The 18504-nt window shown below is 46.9% G+C and overlaps 1 protein-coding gene across 1 annotated transcript; it reads left to right on the top strand.

Annotated features, from left to right (window-relative positions):
* The first annotated feature begins 7403 nt into the window (after positions 1–7403).
* LOC147957280 (uncharacterized) lies at positions 7404–16571 on the top strand. Its single transcript, XM_087531627.1, has 2 exons — positions 7404–7553; positions 16167–16571. Exons 1-2 carry the CDS (start codon positions 7404–7406, stop codon positions 16569–16571), a joined length of 555 nt encoding a protein of 184 aa, XP_087387753.1.
* Positions 16572–18504: the final 1933 nt, after the last annotated feature.

The raw sequence follows: 18504 nt of genomic DNA on the forward strand, positions 1-18504 counted from the left end.
TGAGCCATCGTGACAAGCAAGCAATCTAGCACACAAGAAAACAAGAGACGGGCAAAAAGAGGCAAACAGAGAAAGAGAGGGAGGATGGAGAGAGAGAGGGTGAATAAAATGGCAAGGGTGAAGGAAAACGAGAGGCAAATGGCAAATAATGTAATGCGGGAGATAAGGGTTTGTGATGGGTACTTGGTGTGTTGACTTTTGCGTAGACCTCCCTGGCAACGGCGCCAGAAATCCTTCTTGCTACCTCTTGAGCACTTGCGTTGGTTTTCCCTTGAAGAGGAAAGGGTGATGCAACAAAGTAGCGTAAGTATTTCCCTCAATTTTTGAGAACCAAGGTATCAATCCAGTAGGAGGCCACGCATGAGTCCCTCGCACCTACACAAACAAATATATCCTCGCAACCAACGCGATAAGAGGTTGTCAATCCCTACACGGTCACTTACGAGAGTGAGATCTGATAGATATGATAAGATAATATTTTTGTTATTTTTATGATAAAGATGCAAAGTAAAATAAATGACAAAGGAAATAACTAAGTATTGGAAGATTAATATGATGGAAAATAGACCCAAGGGCCATAGGTCTCACTAGTGGCTTCTCTCAAGAGCATAAGTATTCATGATGCGTAAACAAATTGCTGTTGAGCAATTGACAAAATTGAGCATAGTTATGAGAATATCTAGGTATGATCATGTATATAGGCATCACGTCCGAGACAAATAGACCGACTCCTGCCTGGATCTACTACTATTACTCCACACATCGACCACTATCCAGCATGCATCTAGAGTATTAAGTTCAAGAGAACAGAGTAACGCTTTAAGCAAGATGACATGATGTAGAGGGATAAACTCATGCAATATGATATAAACCCCATCTTGTTATCCTCGATGGCAACAATACAATACGTGCCTTGCTGCCCCTACTGTCATTGGGAAAGGACACCGCAAGATTGAACCCAAAGCTAAGGACTTCTACCATTGCAAGAAGGATCAATCTAGTAGGCCAAACCAAACTGATAATTTGAAGAGACTTGCAAAGATAACCAATCATACATAAAAGAATTCAGAGAAGATTCAAATATTGTTCATAGATAAACTTGATCATAAACCCACAATTCATCGGTCTCAACAAACACACCGCAAAAGAAGATTACATCGAATAGATCTCCACAAGAGAGGGGGAGAACTTTGCATTCAGATCCAAAAAGAGAGAAAAAGCCATCTAGCTAATAACTATGGACCCGTAGGTCTGAGGTAAACTACTCACACTTCATCAGAGAGGCTATGGTGTTGATGTAGAAGCCCTCTGTGATCGATGCCCCCTCCGACGGAGCTCGGGCACTACTAGGGAAAAGCCTATACACAGAATTTTACCAGTAGCGTTGTACAAAATCAAGCGCTGTTGGTAGCAGCGCGCGTAAATAAACCGTGCTACTGCTATCACTTTAGCAGTAGCACGTACTAGCGAAAAGCGCTGCTGCTACATTTGAACTAGGCGCACATGGCTAGCCCAACCTAGCAGTAGCGCGTATAATGGCCCAGCGCTACTGCTAATCTCCTTAGCTGCAGCGCGCTTACGTGTAAAGCACTGCTGCTAACGGAAATAAAATAAAGTGAAAAACAAGTAGAAAAGTAAATGAAAATGGAAGAAATAGAAAAAGGAGAAAGGGAAAAAAATAAAATGTAAAGAAAAATAAAAGAAAAAAGGGAAAAAAGGAGAAAGGAATAGCAGTAGCGGATTCTGCAGAAAATCGCTATAGCTACAGCGTGTATTCCAGAACACGATGTAGCTAACGTAGCAGTAGCGCCCTTTCTGGAACGCGCTACTGGTACTTCTGACTTAACCACGCGGTTCGTCCTTCCCCACGGCCACTTCATCCCCCAAATCAACTCCACTCTCACCGCCGCCGTCGCCCCTCGGCCACCGCGCGCTCTCCCCACGCCGCCCCTGACCCCAGATTCAACGCCGGCCCCGCCCCTGACCTCAACGCCGCCCAGGACGCCGCCCCCGACCCTGACCTCAACGCCGCCCCGAACGCCGCCCCCGCCCCCCCCCCTCGACCTCAACACCGCCCCGGAGCCCTGACCACGACCTCGACGCCGCCTGCCCCTCCCTCGTCGCAGGCACCCGAGGTGAGCACGCCTGCTCCTCCCTCTCCCCTACCTCTGCCTAGGGTTTCTACCTCCATCAAATTAGTTAGGGTGGAAACAAATCGGACGCGGATGCGGCTCAAATGAGTTAGGGTTCATGTAAGGGTGGAAACGAATCAAATATCTAAGATGAATCATAAAACGAGTAAAATTTGACCACTTATTTCACTTTATAGTTGGATAATTGGAATATCCGCTACCACTTTCCACCCCTATAGGTTCATCAAATTAGATGGTAATTAGGGCAGTAGTTCTTAGGTACTAATTAGTTAGTAAGAACTAGGTACTAATTAGGTACTAGAATATTTTTATTTATAGTAAGTTTATTTTTAGTAAGAACTAGTTGAATTAATAGAACTACTTAGTAAGAACTTGTTGCTATTTTTTTAGTTAAAGAAATTTTCCCGCATCAACGTGGACGATGCCTATCCCGCATCCTCGTCGTCGAGTCGGCGGAGGACGACACCTGCTTGACCAGATGGGCCATGTCCGGGACTGGGCTCTGCCGGGGTGGTACTGGGAGGCGCTACCTACCGGGGGGCGCAGGTTGGTGAGGAGCCAGCCTGTCGTTGACCCGAACCTTCTTTGGCAGCGGTCGCGTGGGCCAGTGACGGTTCACAGGCTCGAGGACTCCGCAGAGGTGGTGCGTCACCGTGTTAGTAAGGAGGACGCGCACGTCCGTCGCTACTTGTTTGCGTTGGAGCACAGGTTCTCCAATACCTGGCAGGTTCTCCAGGGATCTCACTGGAGCTATGATCCCATGATGGTTCCTTCTCTGTGGGTGTCCACCGCCCGCGCCGATACCCGTCGTGTGCTAGGGTTTTAGTTGTACTAGTGATGTTATATGTATGACACTATTCGGGATGTATTAGTGATAATATTCAACGATGTACGGACGCATGAGATGATTTACTTTTGCTTATTGAATGCATGCTAATTTGAGTCTTATAAGATATTTTGAAATGTATATCTTGTGTTGCTCAATATCCAAGTGGCCGGTCATGTTTGCAGGTTACACCTCCGAGTGGCCTATGTTTTGTCGGAGTGTTGATTCATTTCCGTTCCGGCAAATTTCAGGCGCTCGATATATCATATTTTAGCAAAGGTCATGCCGGATTTTTCCGTGAATTTTGGCATGACTTTTGCCAGAATATGTAGGAAATATCGAGTGCCCCGGATTTGTGTGTTGAGTATCCTGGTAGTTGTCTTCTATCAATTTTCAATTAATGTTTTAACTATGAACATAGGAAATGTCTGACGACAAAAAGGATTTCGGTATTTGCAAATACTGCGAAGACGAGCGCGGCCTGTGTGACGGAATCTTCCTAGATGATGATAGGCGCTTCAGCATCAAGCTGGACGAGAACTTCGAAGTGGATACAGTAAGTCACAACGACAAGTCTTTTTTCGTAATTAAGCATGACATCTGCTTCATTTGCTTCAACTTATATTTTTTTTACTATTCTACTAGCGTATCCCCTGCCATGCAAGAGTTTTTGTATTGGATAAGATAGGTTTCTGTCATACTATGGAGGTAAAGAAAGTTTATTTGAAGACCGAGCATGGTTATATTTTCCACGCAAAATTATACAATTCAGACGACTACACCTATTTTGGATGCAAAACATGGCAAGCAGTATGCAAGACTTATGCATTTCAGCCTGATATGGTTATCAGCTTTGATATTCGTCCGGAAGATGATATTGAAGGTAATACCGACATCTGGGTCGATGTGCAGACGCCTCCAGTTACACCAAAATGTAAGTTTCTCAACCATATTTATGTCTTTGATATTGTTTATTAAAAATAGTTGACAACTAATTTGTATTGTCAGCTTATTTCGGTGCAAGCAAACATGTCCAGCGCTTGGTAGACAGGACCTACTACTGTCCCGGGGCTGAACTAAACTGCGAGGAGCTAAGTCATTATGTTTCATGGCTTGAGGATCTTGATACCGTCAAGACAAATTTTCTTCCCGGACTTAGAAATCTTAGTACTGAAAACATGCGACCAATAGTGTTCGTCATGAACTACGGTCACATCTATTTAGGAAGGATGGTAATATTTTTACTATTTGTCCTCAGTGCATCTTTTCCATACATTATTTGTGAAGCTAAACTTCATTGCTAAGTATGTGACCATACGATGTTCTTCAACAGGGACCCCCGATGAATGTTGTGCCTTATGGGATCGAGACTAAAGGTACCATGAGTATTATTAGCTTACGGCCAAGATATCCTACATGTTACTTTAGTGCATTCAAGATCAGCGATGAATGCTTAATAGTGCAAGACTGGACCAGATATGTGATGGGGGAGCGCAGACAAGTACTAGGGGGCAGCAAACAGATGTGCTAGCCAAAATTAGGAGACAGGTTCATCTGCATGCTCCAACTTGATCAAGGAGGAGAGCTACACATGTGTTATGTTGTTGTACCTAAGAGAGAGCAGCAGGAGTGATTAGCTAGAAATGAGTTTGAGGATGATGATGTGCTACACTATTACTATGATGATAAAATAGCTAGTGTTGGTGGTAATGACTGATGATTATTATTAGCTAGTGTTATTGGTGATTAAATAAATATTGTTGGTGCTAATGATTATGATGATGATTAAATAGCTTGTGCTGGCGGATTAGATTCAAGTGGAGGCAACATGTGGTGCACATCGAAAGTACTACTAGTCCAAACTAGATCAAGTTTGGATTAGTAGTATACTTTTGACATGCACCACATATTGCCTCCACTTGAACCTAATCCACCTTCATTTGACACACTGTTATGGACATAATGATGTAAACCTCATAACTAGTATTGTACCAATATTTGTACGATGGCGCATAAATACACTAAAAATAAAAAAAATAAAAAAACAATACTAGTAGCGATGGAAAGAAAACACGCTGCCAGTAGTTACATTAGCAGCAGCGTGGGAGTGAACAAGCGCTGCAGCTATTTGTCCTAGCAGTAGTGCGTGCGGCACGCGTTACTGCTAAGCAATAGCTGTAGCGCCTTATTAGTAGCACGCCTACCCGCGCTACTATTGAGCACAAAACCAGCGCTACTGCTAGGGTTTTCCCTAGTAGTGGGGAAAAGGCCCCAAGATGGGATCTCGTGGATACAGAAAGTTACGGCGGTGGAATTAGGGTTTTGGCTCAGTATCTGGTAGTTTGGGGGTACGTAGGTATATATAGGAGGAAGGAGTACGTCGGTGGAGCGACAGGAGGGCCACGAGGGTGGAGGGCGCGCCTGGGAGGGGGGGTAGGCGCCCCCCCCAACCTCGTGGCCTCCTGGTTGATGTCTTGACGTAGGTTCCAAGTCCTCTGGATCACGTTCGTTCCGAAAATCACGTTCCCGAAGGTTTCATTCCGTTTGGACTCCGTTTGATATTCTTTTTCTGCGAAACTCTGAAATAGGCAAAAACAGCAATTCTGGGCTGGGCCTCCGGTTAATAGGTTAGTCCCAAAAATAATATAAAAGTGTATAATAAAGCCCAATAACGTCCAAAACAAAATATAATATAGCATGGAACAATCAAAAATTATAGATACGTTGGAGACGTATCGGCCGTCACCCCGGCCGCGACGCGCCCTTTCAGGCGCCTTTCTCAGACGGAGCAGCTCGAGCACTGGTGCTTGGGGCTTTGCTTTAACTGTGATGCGCCCTATGCCCCGGGCCATGTCTGCCCGCGCCTCTTCTACTTGGAGATGACCGAGGAGACCGAGGAGGACACACCAAAGGATGGCCTCGGCGACCTAGCCGCCGCGGAGCTCGCACCTGCACCCGCGCCCGCTCTGGCGACGACCCTCGCCGTCTCGCTCCACGTGCTGGCCGGCATCCGTGATGAACGGACGATGCTTTTACCAGTCACGATCCATGGCGAGCGTCTGGTGGCCCTCCAGGACACAGGCTCCACGCATAACTTCCTACCGGAGACCACCATGCAGCGCCTCGCGCTACAGCCGGCAGGCGGGGAGCAGCTATGGGTCACCGTCGCTAATGGTGACCGTCTACGCTGCCATGGGCTCGCCCACGATGTACCCATCGCTATCGGTGACAAGCACTTCACCATCACATGCGCCGGCATTGATTTGGGCTTCTTCGACTTCATCCTCGGCGTCGACTTCTTGCGGACTCTCGGTCCCATCCTTTGGGACCTCGATGCCCTGACGATGACCTTATGGTGTCTCGGGCGCCGCGTCCACTGGGAGGGCATTGGGGGCACCCCGGCGTCGCACCCGCTTCAGCTGGCCGTGGCCACCACCGAGGCCGAGCACCCGCTGTTGGACCACCTCCTGCAGCAGCACCGTGATCTCTTTGAGTAGACGCAGGGCCTTCCACCGGCCCGAGTCTAAGACCACCGTATTCACCTCCTGCCGGGCTCAGCACCGGTGGCCGTACGGCCCTACCGGTATCCTCATCTGTAGAAGGACGAGTTGGAGCGGCAGTGTGCACTCATGCTTGCCGCATGCATCATCCAGATCTCCACGTCGCCATTCACTACGCCGGTCCTCCTCGTTCGCAAGTCGGACGGCACGTGGCGTTTTTGCATCGACTACCGCGCCCTTACTACTCTCACACTTAAGGATAAGTTCCCTATCCCGGTGGTCAATGAGCTTCTCGATGAGCTGCATGGGGAGCGCTTCTTCACCAAGCTGGATCTCCGGTCGGGGTATCATCAGGTGCGCATGCACCCAGACGACATTGCCAAGACGGCGTTTCAGACTCATCACGGCCACTTCGAGTTCTTGGTGATGCCTTTTGGCCTCTCAAACGCCCCGGCTACCTTTCAGGCTTTGATGAACGATGTCCTCCGGCCCTACTTACGTCGGTTTGTCCTCATTTTCTTTGACGACATTCTTATCTACAACGCCTCTTGGGCAGAGCACCTCCCGCATGTGGCCATCGTCTTCAACGAGCTTCGGGCGCATCATCTTCATCTTAAGCGCTCGAAGTGCTTGTTCGGGACGCCTTCTGTCGCTTACCTTGGTCACGTCATCTCGGCCAAGGGGGTGGCCATGGATGCCGACTAGGTGGCGACCGTCGCCGCCTAGCTGATTCCGCAGTCTCCGCGGGCTCTTCGAGGCTTTCTGGGCCTTGTGGGGTACTACCAGAAATTCATCCGGGAGTTTAGCCTCATCGCGGCCCCGCTCACGCGCCTTCTCCATCGCGATGCCTTCTCTTGGGATGAGGAGGCCACCACAACGTTCGAGGCCCTCAAGGGGGCCCTCACGAGGGGTCCCGTCCTGCAGATGCCTGATTTCGACATCGACTGTGACGCCTCCAGTGCGGGGTTCGGTGCAATCCTTCATCAGGGCGATGGACCCCTCGCCTTCTTCAGCTGGCCCTTTGCCGCCCGCTATCTTAAGATGGCAGCCTATGAGCGCGAGCTCACTGGCTTGGTATAGGCGGTGCCTCACTGGTGGCCCTATCTTTGGGGTCGATCCTTATGGTGAAGGAAATATGCCCTAGAGGCAATAATAAAGTTATTATTTATTTCCTTATATCATGATAAATGTTTATTATTCATGCTAGAATTGTACTAACCGGAAACATAATACATGTGTGAATACATAGACAAACAGAGTGTCACTAGTATGCCTCTACTTGACTAGCTCGTTAATCAAAGATGGTTATGTTTCCTAACCATGGACAAAGAGTTGTTATTTGATTAACGGGATCACATCATTAGTTGAATGATCTGATTGACATGACCCATTCCATTAGCTTAGCACCCGATCGTTTAGTATGTTGCTATTGCTTTCTTCGTGACTTATACATGTTCCTATGACTATGAGATTATGCAACTCCCGTTTGCCGGAGGAACACTTTTTGTGCTACCAAACGTCACAACGTAACTGGGTGATTATAAAGGAGCTCTACAGGTGTCTCCAAAGGTACATGTTGGGTTGGCGTATTTCGAGATTAGGATTTGTCACTCCGAATGTCGGAGAGGTATCTCTGGGCCCTCTCGGTAATGCACATCACTTAAGCCTTGCAAGCATTGCAACTAATGAGTTAGTTGCGGGATGATGTATTACGGAACGAGTAAAGAGATTTGCCGGTAACGAGATTGAACTAGGTATTGGATACCGACGATCGAATCTCAGGCAAGTAACATACCGATGACAAAGGGAACAGCGTATGTTGTTATGCGGTCTGACCGATAAAGATCTTCGTAGAATATGTAGGAGCCAATATGGGCATCCAGGTCCCGCTATTGGTTATTGACCGGAGACGTGTCTCGGTCATGTCTACATTGTTCTCGAACCGTAGGGTCCGCACGCTTAACGTTACGATGACAGTTATAATGAGTTTATGCATTTTGATGTACCGAAGTTAGTTCGGAGTCCCGGATGTGATCACGGACATGACGAGGAGTCTCGAAATAGTCGAGATATAAAGATTGATATATTGGATGACTATATTCGGACACCGGAAGGGTTTCGAAGAAGTATCGGATAAAACCGGAGCACTGGGGGGTTATCGGAACCCCCCGGGGGGTTAATGGGCCTCATGGGCCTAATGTGGAGAAGAGGAAGGGGCTGCCAGGGTAGGCCGCACGCCCCCTCTCCCCCTAGTCCGAATTGGACAAGGAGGGAGGGGCGGTGCCCCCCCCCCCTTTCCTATTCTCCCTCCACCTCTCCTAGTTGGACAAGGATTGGGAGGGGAGTCCTACTCCCGGTAGGAGTAGGACTCCTCCTGCATGCCACCATAGGGCCGGCCGCACCCCCCCCTTGGATCCTTTATATACGGGGGCAGGGGGCACCTCTAGACACACAAGTTGATCCACGTGATCGTTCCATAGCCGTGTGCGGTGCCCCCTGCCACCATATTCCACCTCGGTCATATCGTTGTAGTGCTTAGGCGAAGCCCTGCGTCGGTAGAACATCATCATCGTCACCACGCCGTCGTGCTGTCGAAACTCATCCCCGAAGCTTTGCTGGATCGGAGCCCGGGGAGCGTCATCGAGCTGTACGTGTGCTAAGAACTCGGAGGTGCCGGAGTAACGGTGCTTGGATCGGTCGGATCGGGAAGACGTACGACTACTTCCTCTACGTTGCGTCAACGCTTCCGTTGCGGTCTACGAAGGGTACGTAGACAACACTCTCCCCTCTCATTGCTATGCATCACCATGATCTTGCGTATGCGTAGGAATTTTTTTGAAATTACTGCGTTCCCCAACAGTGGCATCCGAGCCTAGGTTTTATGTGTTGATGTTATATGCACGAGTAGAACACAAGTGAGTTGTGGGCGATATAAGTCATACTGCTTACCAGCATGTCATACTTTGGTTCGGCGGTATTATTGGATGAAGCGGCCCGGACCTACATTACGCGTACGCTTACGCGAGACCGGTTCTCCCGACGTGCTTTGCACATAGGTGGCTTGCGGGTGACAGTTTCTCCAACTTTAGTTGAACCGAGTGTGGCTACGCCCGGTCCTTGCGAAGGTTAAAACAGCACCAACTTGACAAACTATCGTTGTGGTTTTAATGCGTAGGTAAGATTGGTTCTTGCTTAAGCCCGTAGCAGCCACGTAAAACTTGCAACAACAAAGTAGAGGACGTCTAACTTGTTTTTGCAAGGCATGTTGTGATGTGATATGGTCAAGACGTGATGAGATATAAGTTGTTGTATGAGATGATCATGTTTTGTTGAAAGTTATCAGCAACTAGCAAAATCCTTATGGTTGTCTCTCTATTGCATGAGATGCAAGCGTCCAATAATTGCTTTACTTTATCGCTATGCGATAGCAATAGTTGCAAGAGCAATTGTTGGCGAGACGACCACGTGACGACACATTGATATAGATCAAGATGATGGAGATCATGGTGTCATGCCAGTGACGATATAGATCATGACAGTACTTTGGAGATGGAGATCAAAGAAGCAAGATGATGATGGCCATATCATGTCACATATTTTGATTGCATATGATGTTTATCTTTTATACATCTTATTTTTGCTTAGTTTGACGGTAGCATTTTAAGATGATCTCTCACTAATTTTCAAGAAGTGTTCTCCCTGAGTATGCACCGTTGCAAAAGTTCTTCGTGCTGAGACACCACGTGATGATCGGGTGTGATAGGCTCTACGTTCAAATACAACGGGTGCAAAACAGTTGCACACGCGGAATACTCAGGTTATACTTGACGAGCCAAGCATATACATATATGGCCTCGGAACACGGAGACCGAAAGGTCGAGCGTGAATCATATAGTAGATATGATCAACATAGTGATGTTCACCAATGAAACTACTCCATCTCACATGATGATCGAACATGGTTCAGTTGATTTGGATCACGTGATCACTTAGAGGATTAGAGGGATGTCTATCTAAGTGGGAGTTCTTAAGTAATATGATTAAATTGAACTTAAATTTATCATGAACTTAGTCCTGGTAGTATTTTGCAAATTATGTTGTAGATCAATAGCTCGCGTTGTTGCTTCCCTGTGTTTATTTTGATATGTTCCTAGAGAAAATTGTGTTGAAAGATGTTAGTAGCAATGATGCAGATTGGATCCGTGATCTGAGGTTTATCCTCATTGCTGCACAGAAGAATTATTTCCTTGATGCACCGCTAGGTGACAGACCTATTGCAGGAGCAGATGCAGACGTTATGAACGTTTGGCTAGCTCAATATGATGACTACTTGATAGTTTAGTGCACCATGCTTAATGGCTTAGAATCGGGACTTCAAAGACGTTTTGAACGTCATGGACCATATGAGATGTTCCAGGTGTTGAAGTTAATATTTCAAGCAAATACCCGAGTTGAGAAATATGAAGTCTCCAACAAGTTCTATAGCTAAAAGATGGAGGAGAATCGCTCAACTAGTGAGCATGTGCTCAGATTGTCTGGGTACTACAATCGCTTGAATCAACTGGGAGTTAATCTTCCAGATAAGATAGTGATTGACAGAATTCTCTAGTCACCATCACCAAGTTAGTAGAACTTCGTGATGAACTATAATATGCAAGGGATAACGGAAACAACTCCCAAGCTCTTCGTGATGCTGAAATCAACGAAGGTAGAAATCAAGAAAAACATCAAGTGTTGATGGTTGACAAGACCACTAGTTTCAAGAAAAGGGCAAAGGGAAGAAGGGGAACTTCAAGAAGAACGACAAGCAAGTTGCTGCTCAAGTGAAGAAGCCCAAGTCTGATCCTAAGCCTGAGACTAAGTGCTTCTACTGCAAAGGGACTGGTCACTAGAAGCGGAACTACCCCAAGTGATTGGCGGATAAGAAGGATGGCAAAGTAAACATAAGTATATTTGATACACATGTTATTGATGTGTACTTTACTAGTGTTTATAGCAACCCCTTAGTATTTGATGCTAATTCAGTTGCTAAGAGTGGTAACTCGAAACGGGAGTTGCAGAATGAACAGAGACTAGTTAAGGGTGAAGTGACGATGTGTGTTGGAAGTGGTTCCAAGATTGATATGATCATCATCGCACACTCCCTATACTTTCGGGATTAGTGTTGAACCTAAATAAGTGTTATTTGGTGTTTGCGTTGAGCATGAATATGATTTGATCATGTTTATTGTAATACGGTTATTCATTTAAGTAAGAGAATAAATTTTTGTTCTGTTTACATGAATAAAACCTTATATGGTTGCACACCCAATGAAAATGGTTCATTGGATCTCGATCATAGCAATACACATATTCGTAATATTGAAACCAAAAGATGCAAAGTTAATAATGATAGTGCAACTTATTTGTGGCACTGCCGTTTAGGTCATATTGGTGTAAAGCACATGAAGAAAATCCATGCTGATGGGCTTTTGGAATCACTTGATTATGAATCAGTTGGTGCTTCCGAACCATGCCTCGTAGGCAAGATGACTAAGACTCCATTCTCCGGAACAATGGAGCGAGCAACAGATTTGTCGGAAATCATACATACTAATGTATGTGGTCCGATGAATATTGAGGCTCATGGCAGGTATCATTATTTTCTGATCTTCACAGATGATTTGAGCAGATATAAGTATATCTACTTGATGAAACACAAGTCTGAAACATTTGAAAAGTTCAAAGAATTTCAGAGTGAAGTGGAGAATCATCGTAACAAAAATAAAAGTTTCTACGATATGATCGCAGAACATGAATATTTGAGTTACGAGTTTGGTCTTCAATTAAAACAATGTGGAATAGTTTCACAAATTCATGCCACCTGGAATACCATAGCATAATGGTGTGTCCAAACGTCATAACCGTACTTTATTGGATATAGTGCAATCTATGATGTTTCTTACCGGTTTACCACTAAAGTTTTGGGGTTATGCATTAGAGACAGCTGCATTCACGTTAAATAGGGCACCATCTAAATCCGTTGAGACGACACCGTGTGAACTATGGTTTGGCAAGAAACCTAAGCTGTCGTTTCTTAAAGTTTGGAGTTGCGATGCTTATGTGAAAAAGTTTCATCTCGATAAGCTCAAACTCAAATCGGAGAAATATGTCTTCATAGGATACCCAAAGGAGACAGTTGGGTACACCTTCTATCACAGATCCGAAGGCAAGACATTCGTTGCTAAGAATGGATCCTTTCTAGAGAAGGAGTTTCTCTCGAAAGAAGTGAGTGGGAGGAAAGTAGAAAACTTGATAAGGTAATTGTACCTTCTCCCTTATTGGAAAATAGTTCATCATAGAAATCTGTTCCTGTGACTACTACACCAATTAGTGAGGAAGCTAATGATGATGATCATGTAACTTCAGATCAAGTTACTACCGAATCTCGTAGGTAAACCAGAGTGAGATCCGCACCAGAGTGGTACGGTAATCCTATTCTGGAGGTCATGTTACTTGACCATGACGAACCTACGAACTATGAGGAAGCGATGATGAGCCCAGATTCCGATAAATGGCTTGAGGCCATGAAATCTGAGACGGGATCCATGTATGAGAACAAAGTGTGGACTTTGGTTGACTTGCCCGATAATCGGCAAGCCATAGAAAATAAATGGATCTTCAAGAGGAAGACGGACACTGATAGTAGTGTTACTATCTACAAAGCTAGAATTGTCGCAAAAGGTTTTCGACAAGTTCAAGGTGTTGACTACGATGAGAGTTTCTCACTCGTATCTATGCTTAAGTCTGTCCGAATCATGTTAGCAATTGTCGCATTTTATGAAATCTGGCAAATGGATAAACAAAACTGCATTCCTTAATGGATTTATTAAAGAAGAGTTGTATATGATGCAACCAGAAGGTTTTGTCAATCCTAAAGGTGCTAACAAAATATGCAAGCTCCAGCGATCCATCTATGGACTGGTGCAAGCATCTCGGAGTCAGAATATACGCTTTGATAAGTTGATCAAAGGATATAGTTTTATACAGACTTGCGGTGAAGGCTGTATTTACAAGAAAGTGAGTGAGAGCACTACAGCATTTCTGATAAGTATATGTGAATGACATATTGTTGATCGGAAATAATGTAGAATTATTCTGCAAAGCATAAAGGAGTGTTTGAAAGGAGTTTTTCCAAGAAAGACCTCGAAGAAACTACTTACATATTGAGCATCAAGATCTATAGAGATAGATCAAGACGCTTGATAAGTTTTTTCAATGAGTACATACCTTGACAAGATTTTGAAGTAGTTCAAAATGGAACAGTCAAAGAAAGAGTTCTTGCCTGTGTCATAAGGTGTGAAATTGAGTAAGACTCAAAGCCCGACCACGGCAGAAGATAGAAAGAGAATGAAAGTCATTCCCTATGCCTCAGCCATAGGTTCTATAAAGTATGCCATGCTGTGTACCAGATCTATTATATACCCTACACTGATTGGCATGGGAGTACAATAGTGATCTAGGAGTAGATCACTGGACAGCGGTCAAAATTATCCTTACTGGAATAAGGATATGTTTCGTCGTAAAGGGTTACGTCGATGCAAGTTTTGACACTGATCCAGATGACTCTAAGTCTCAATCTAGATACATATTGAAAGTGGGAGCAATTAGCTAGAGTAGCTCCATGCAGAGCATTGTTGATATAGAAATTTGCAAAATACATGCGGATCTGAATGTGGCAGACCCGTTGACTAAACTTCTCTCACAAGCAAAACATGATCACTTTTTGGGTCTTAATCACATAGTGATGTGAAGTAGATTATTGAATCTAGTAAACCCTTTGGGTGTTAGTCACATGGAGATGTGAACCAATCACATAAAGATGTGAACTATTGATGTTAAATCACATGGTGATGTGATCTAGATTATTGACTCTAATACAAGTGGGAGACTGAAGGAAATATGCCCTAGAGGCAATAATAAAGTTATTATTTATTTCCTTATATCATGATAAATGTTTATTATTCATGCTAGAATTGTATTAACCGGAAACATAATACATGTGTGAATACATAGACAAACAGAGTGTCACTAGTATGCCTCTACTTGACTAGCTCGTTAATCAAAGATGGTTATGTTTCCTAACCATGGACAAAGAGTTGTCATTTGATTAAACGGGATCACATCATTAGATGAATGATCTGATTGACATGACCCATTCCATTAGCTTAGCACCCGATCGTTTAGTATGTTGCTATTGCTTTCTTCGTGACTTATACATGTTCCTATGACTATGAGATTATGCAACTCCTGTTTGCCGGAGGAACACTTTGTGTGCTACCAAACGTCACAACGTAACTGGGTGATTATAAAGGAGCTCTACAGGTGTCTCCAAAGGTACATGTTGGGTTGGCGTATTTCGAGATTAGGATTTGTCATTCCGAATGTCGGAGAGGTATCTCTGGGCCCTCTCGGTAATGCACATCACTTAAGCCATGCAAGCATTGCAACTAATGAGTTAATTGCGGGATGATGTATTACAGAATGAGTAAAGAGACTTGCCGATAACGAGATTGAACTAGGTATTGGATATCGACGATCGAATCTCAGGCAAGTAACATACCGATGAAAAAGGGAACAACGTATGTTGTTATGCGGTCTGACCGATAAAGATCTTCGTAGAATATGTCGGAGCCAATATGGGCATCCAGGTCCCACTATTGGTTATTGACCGGAGACGTGTCTCGGTCATGTCTAGATTGTTCTCGAACCGTAGGGTCCGCACGCTTAACGTTACGATGACAGTTATAATGAGTTTATGCATTTTGATGTACCGAAGTTAGTTCGGAGTCCCGGATGTGATCACGGACATGACGAGGAGTCTCGAAATAGTTGAGACATAAAGACTGATATATTGGATGACTATACTCGGACACCGGAAGGGTTCCGGAGAAGTATCGGATAAAACCGGAGCACCGGGGGGTTATCGGAACCCTCGGGGGGTTAATGGGCCTCATGGGCCTAATGTGGAGAAGAGGAAGGGCAGGCCGCGCGCCCCCTCTCCCCCTTGTCCGAATTGGACAAGGAGGGAGGGGCGGCGCCCCCCCCCTTTCTTCTTCTCCCTGCACCTCTCCTAGTTGGACAAGGATTGGGAGGGGAGTCCTACTCCCGGTAGGAGTAGGACTCCTCCTGCGCGCCACCATAGGGTCGGCCGCACCCCCCCCCCCTTGGATCCTTTATATACGGGGGCAGGGGGCACCTCTAGACACACAAGTTGATCCACGTGATCATTCCTTAGCCGTGTGCGGTGCCCCCTGCCACCATATTCCACCTTGGTCATATCGTTGTAGTGCTTAGGCGAAGCCCTGCGTCGGTAGAACATCATCATCGTCACCACGCCGTCGTGCTGACGAAACTCATCCCCGAAGCGTTGCTGGATCGGAGCCCGGGGGTGCCGGAGTAACGGTGCTTGGATCGGTCGGATCGGGAAGACGTACGACTACTTCCTCTACGTTGCGTCAACACTTCCGTTGCGGTCTACGAAGGGTACGTAGACAACACTCTCCCCTCTCGTTGCTATGCATCACCATGATCTTGCGTGTGCGTAGGAAATTTTTTGAAATTACTGCGTTCCCCAACATCTGGATACGTACGGATCACTACAGCCTCAAGTTCGTGCTGGATCAAAGGCCCTCGACTGTACGGCAGCACCAGTGGATCAATAAAACCTTCGGGTTTGACTTCACTATCGAGTACCGTCCGGGTCGCCTTAACACCGTCGCCGACGCCGACACAGACGACGGTACGGCGGAGGGGGCGGCCTTCTGCATCATCACCGGGCCCTCCTTCACCCTCTTCACCGACATCCGGCGAGCGATAGCAGCCACGACCGACGCACTCCTCCTGCAGCAGCAGCTGGCTGCGCGGGAACTAGATGAGCCGTGGCGCCTCACCGACGTCTTGCTCCTTCATGGGCTCCGGGTCTTCGTTCCGGCGCACGACGATCTTCGCCATCAGGTGTTGCGCCTCGCCCACTCGGCGGGCCATGAGGGTGTGCAAAAGACACTCCATCGTCTTCGCGCCGACTTCTACATTCCAAGTGATCGTGACTAGGTACGGTCTTGTGTGACGTGTCAGCACAACAAGACGGAGACTCTACGGCCGGTTGGCTTGCTCCAGCCTTTGGAGGTGCCGTCCCAGGTCTGGGCGGACATCTCCATGGACTTCATCGAGGGCCTCCCCAAGGTGGGCGGCAAGTCCGTCATTCTCACGGTGGTCGACCGCTTCTCCAAGTATGCCCACTTCATCACGCTTGGGCATCCGTACACGGCGGCGTCTGTCGCTCGGGCTTTCTTCGAAGGCATTGTCCGTCTCCATGGGTTCCCATCTTCGATCGTCAATGCTCGGGACCCCGTGTTCATGGGCCATGTGTGGCGCGACCTCTTCCGGTTGGCAGGCGTTAAGCTCCGCCTGAGCACAGCTTTCCACCCTCAGACGAACGGCCAGTCCGAGGTCGTTAACAAGGTGATTGCCATGTATTTACGTTGTGTCACAAGTGATCGCCCTCGCGCATGGGTGGACTGGCTATCATGGGCGGAGTACTGCTACAACACCTCTTATCACTCCGCCCTCCGTGCTACACCTTTTGAGGTGGTTTATGGATGGCCACCCCCGCTGATTCTTCCTATTGATCCGTCATTAGAACGGCCCGAGGCGGCCGGTGCTCTTCTGCGGAACAATGACGAGATGCTGGCAGAAGTCTGGCAACGCCTCCTTCAGGCCCAGCAGTTGGCCAAACACTACTACGACGGCAACCATCTCAAGGCGGAGTTCGCGGTGGGCGATTGGGTGTGGTTGCGTCTCCTTCATCGCTCTACGCAGTCCCTGGACTCACGCGCAAAGAATAAGCTGGGTCCTCGCTATGCCGGTCCCTTTGCTATCCTGGAACGCATTGGGAAGGTGGCTTACCGTCTTCAGCTTCCGACAGGTGCGCGGATTCATGATGTCTTCCATGTGGGGCTGCTCAAGCCTTTCCGTGGAGAGCCCCCCGCGGTTCCTCCAGCGCTACCGCCTGTCACCGACGGGCGTCTCCTTCCTGAGCCGGAGAAGGCGTTGAAGGCTCAGCTGCGTCGCGGCTCCTGGTACGTGTTGATTCAGTGGGTTGGACTTTCAAAGGAGCACGCGACTTGGGAGCAGCGCGAGGAGTTCCGCCAACACTACCCCGACTTTCAGCTCGAGGACGATCTGTTTGCGCAGGCGGGGAGAGATATTATGACCGGCCGAACCTACGGCCGTAGGAGGCCCACCGGGCAAGCTTAGCTCGCAAGTTATCTTAGTTTCTATTTCACATCGTGGTTATATATACAACTTGTAGGGCTATTTTGAGATTTAAGCAATAAGACAATTCTGCCCGGCTCCCAGAGGAGCCGGAAACCCTGAACCCTAGCCGCCTCCTGTCTCAGCCGCCGCCGCACCGCAGCAAGGACGGCGCCTCGCCGCCGGCCGCCGCGCTCCAGCCCTCGCCCACCTCCCTCCTTTCCCTACAAGCTACGCCCTAGACCAGGGAGAACCCTAGCTCCTATCATACTCAGAGACAAACGTCAAACTATTTATTTACCAAAGGCAAGTCATTAACATCAACATAGGAGAATTACTCTCCTGATCAATGATGTATCAGTTGTTTCATATTTTGAGGCCCTGTTGATTTATAGTGCAAAACATTGACACCCAGGTTTCAGGCATGCCATGAATAAAATATTATACTTTGGCCAGCAGTGGCATGGAATAAAAGGGAAACTACAAACTCAAAGAAAAAGATGGACAACAAAGCCGCCCAAACAACACAGAAGTAGGCGGTGAAACACAATGACAAGCAAGCACACAAGATAGACAGAGACCGATATACTTTACAGCATAAATGCAGAACAGGGCGATTCATTTTAGGTCGAATATCATCAACAGACAGAGATACAAATTTACGGCAACGGAAGAAAAAAGTTGGCTATTTTGGAAGCAGAAACCAAGTCCATTGCACAAGCAAATTAGC

Source organism: Triticum urartu, chromosome 7A, assembly GCF_056163025.1.
Source record: "Triticum urartu cultivar PI428250 chromosome 7A, HENAU_Tu73, whole genome shotgun sequence".
Classification (NCBI taxonomy): Eukaryota; Viridiplantae; Streptophyta; class Magnoliopsida; order Poales; family Poaceae; genus Triticum; species Triticum urartu.

Coding starts and splice junctions, on each gene's coding strand:
- LOC147957280 (XM_087531627.1), top strand. CDS start 7,404: ATGCCTGATTTCGACATCGACTGTGACGCCTCCAGTGCGGGGTTCGGT. Junction 7,554..16,166: donor AGCGCGAGCTCACTGGCTTG/GTATAGGCGGTG, acceptor ACTGTACGGCAG/CACCAGTGGATCAATAAAAC.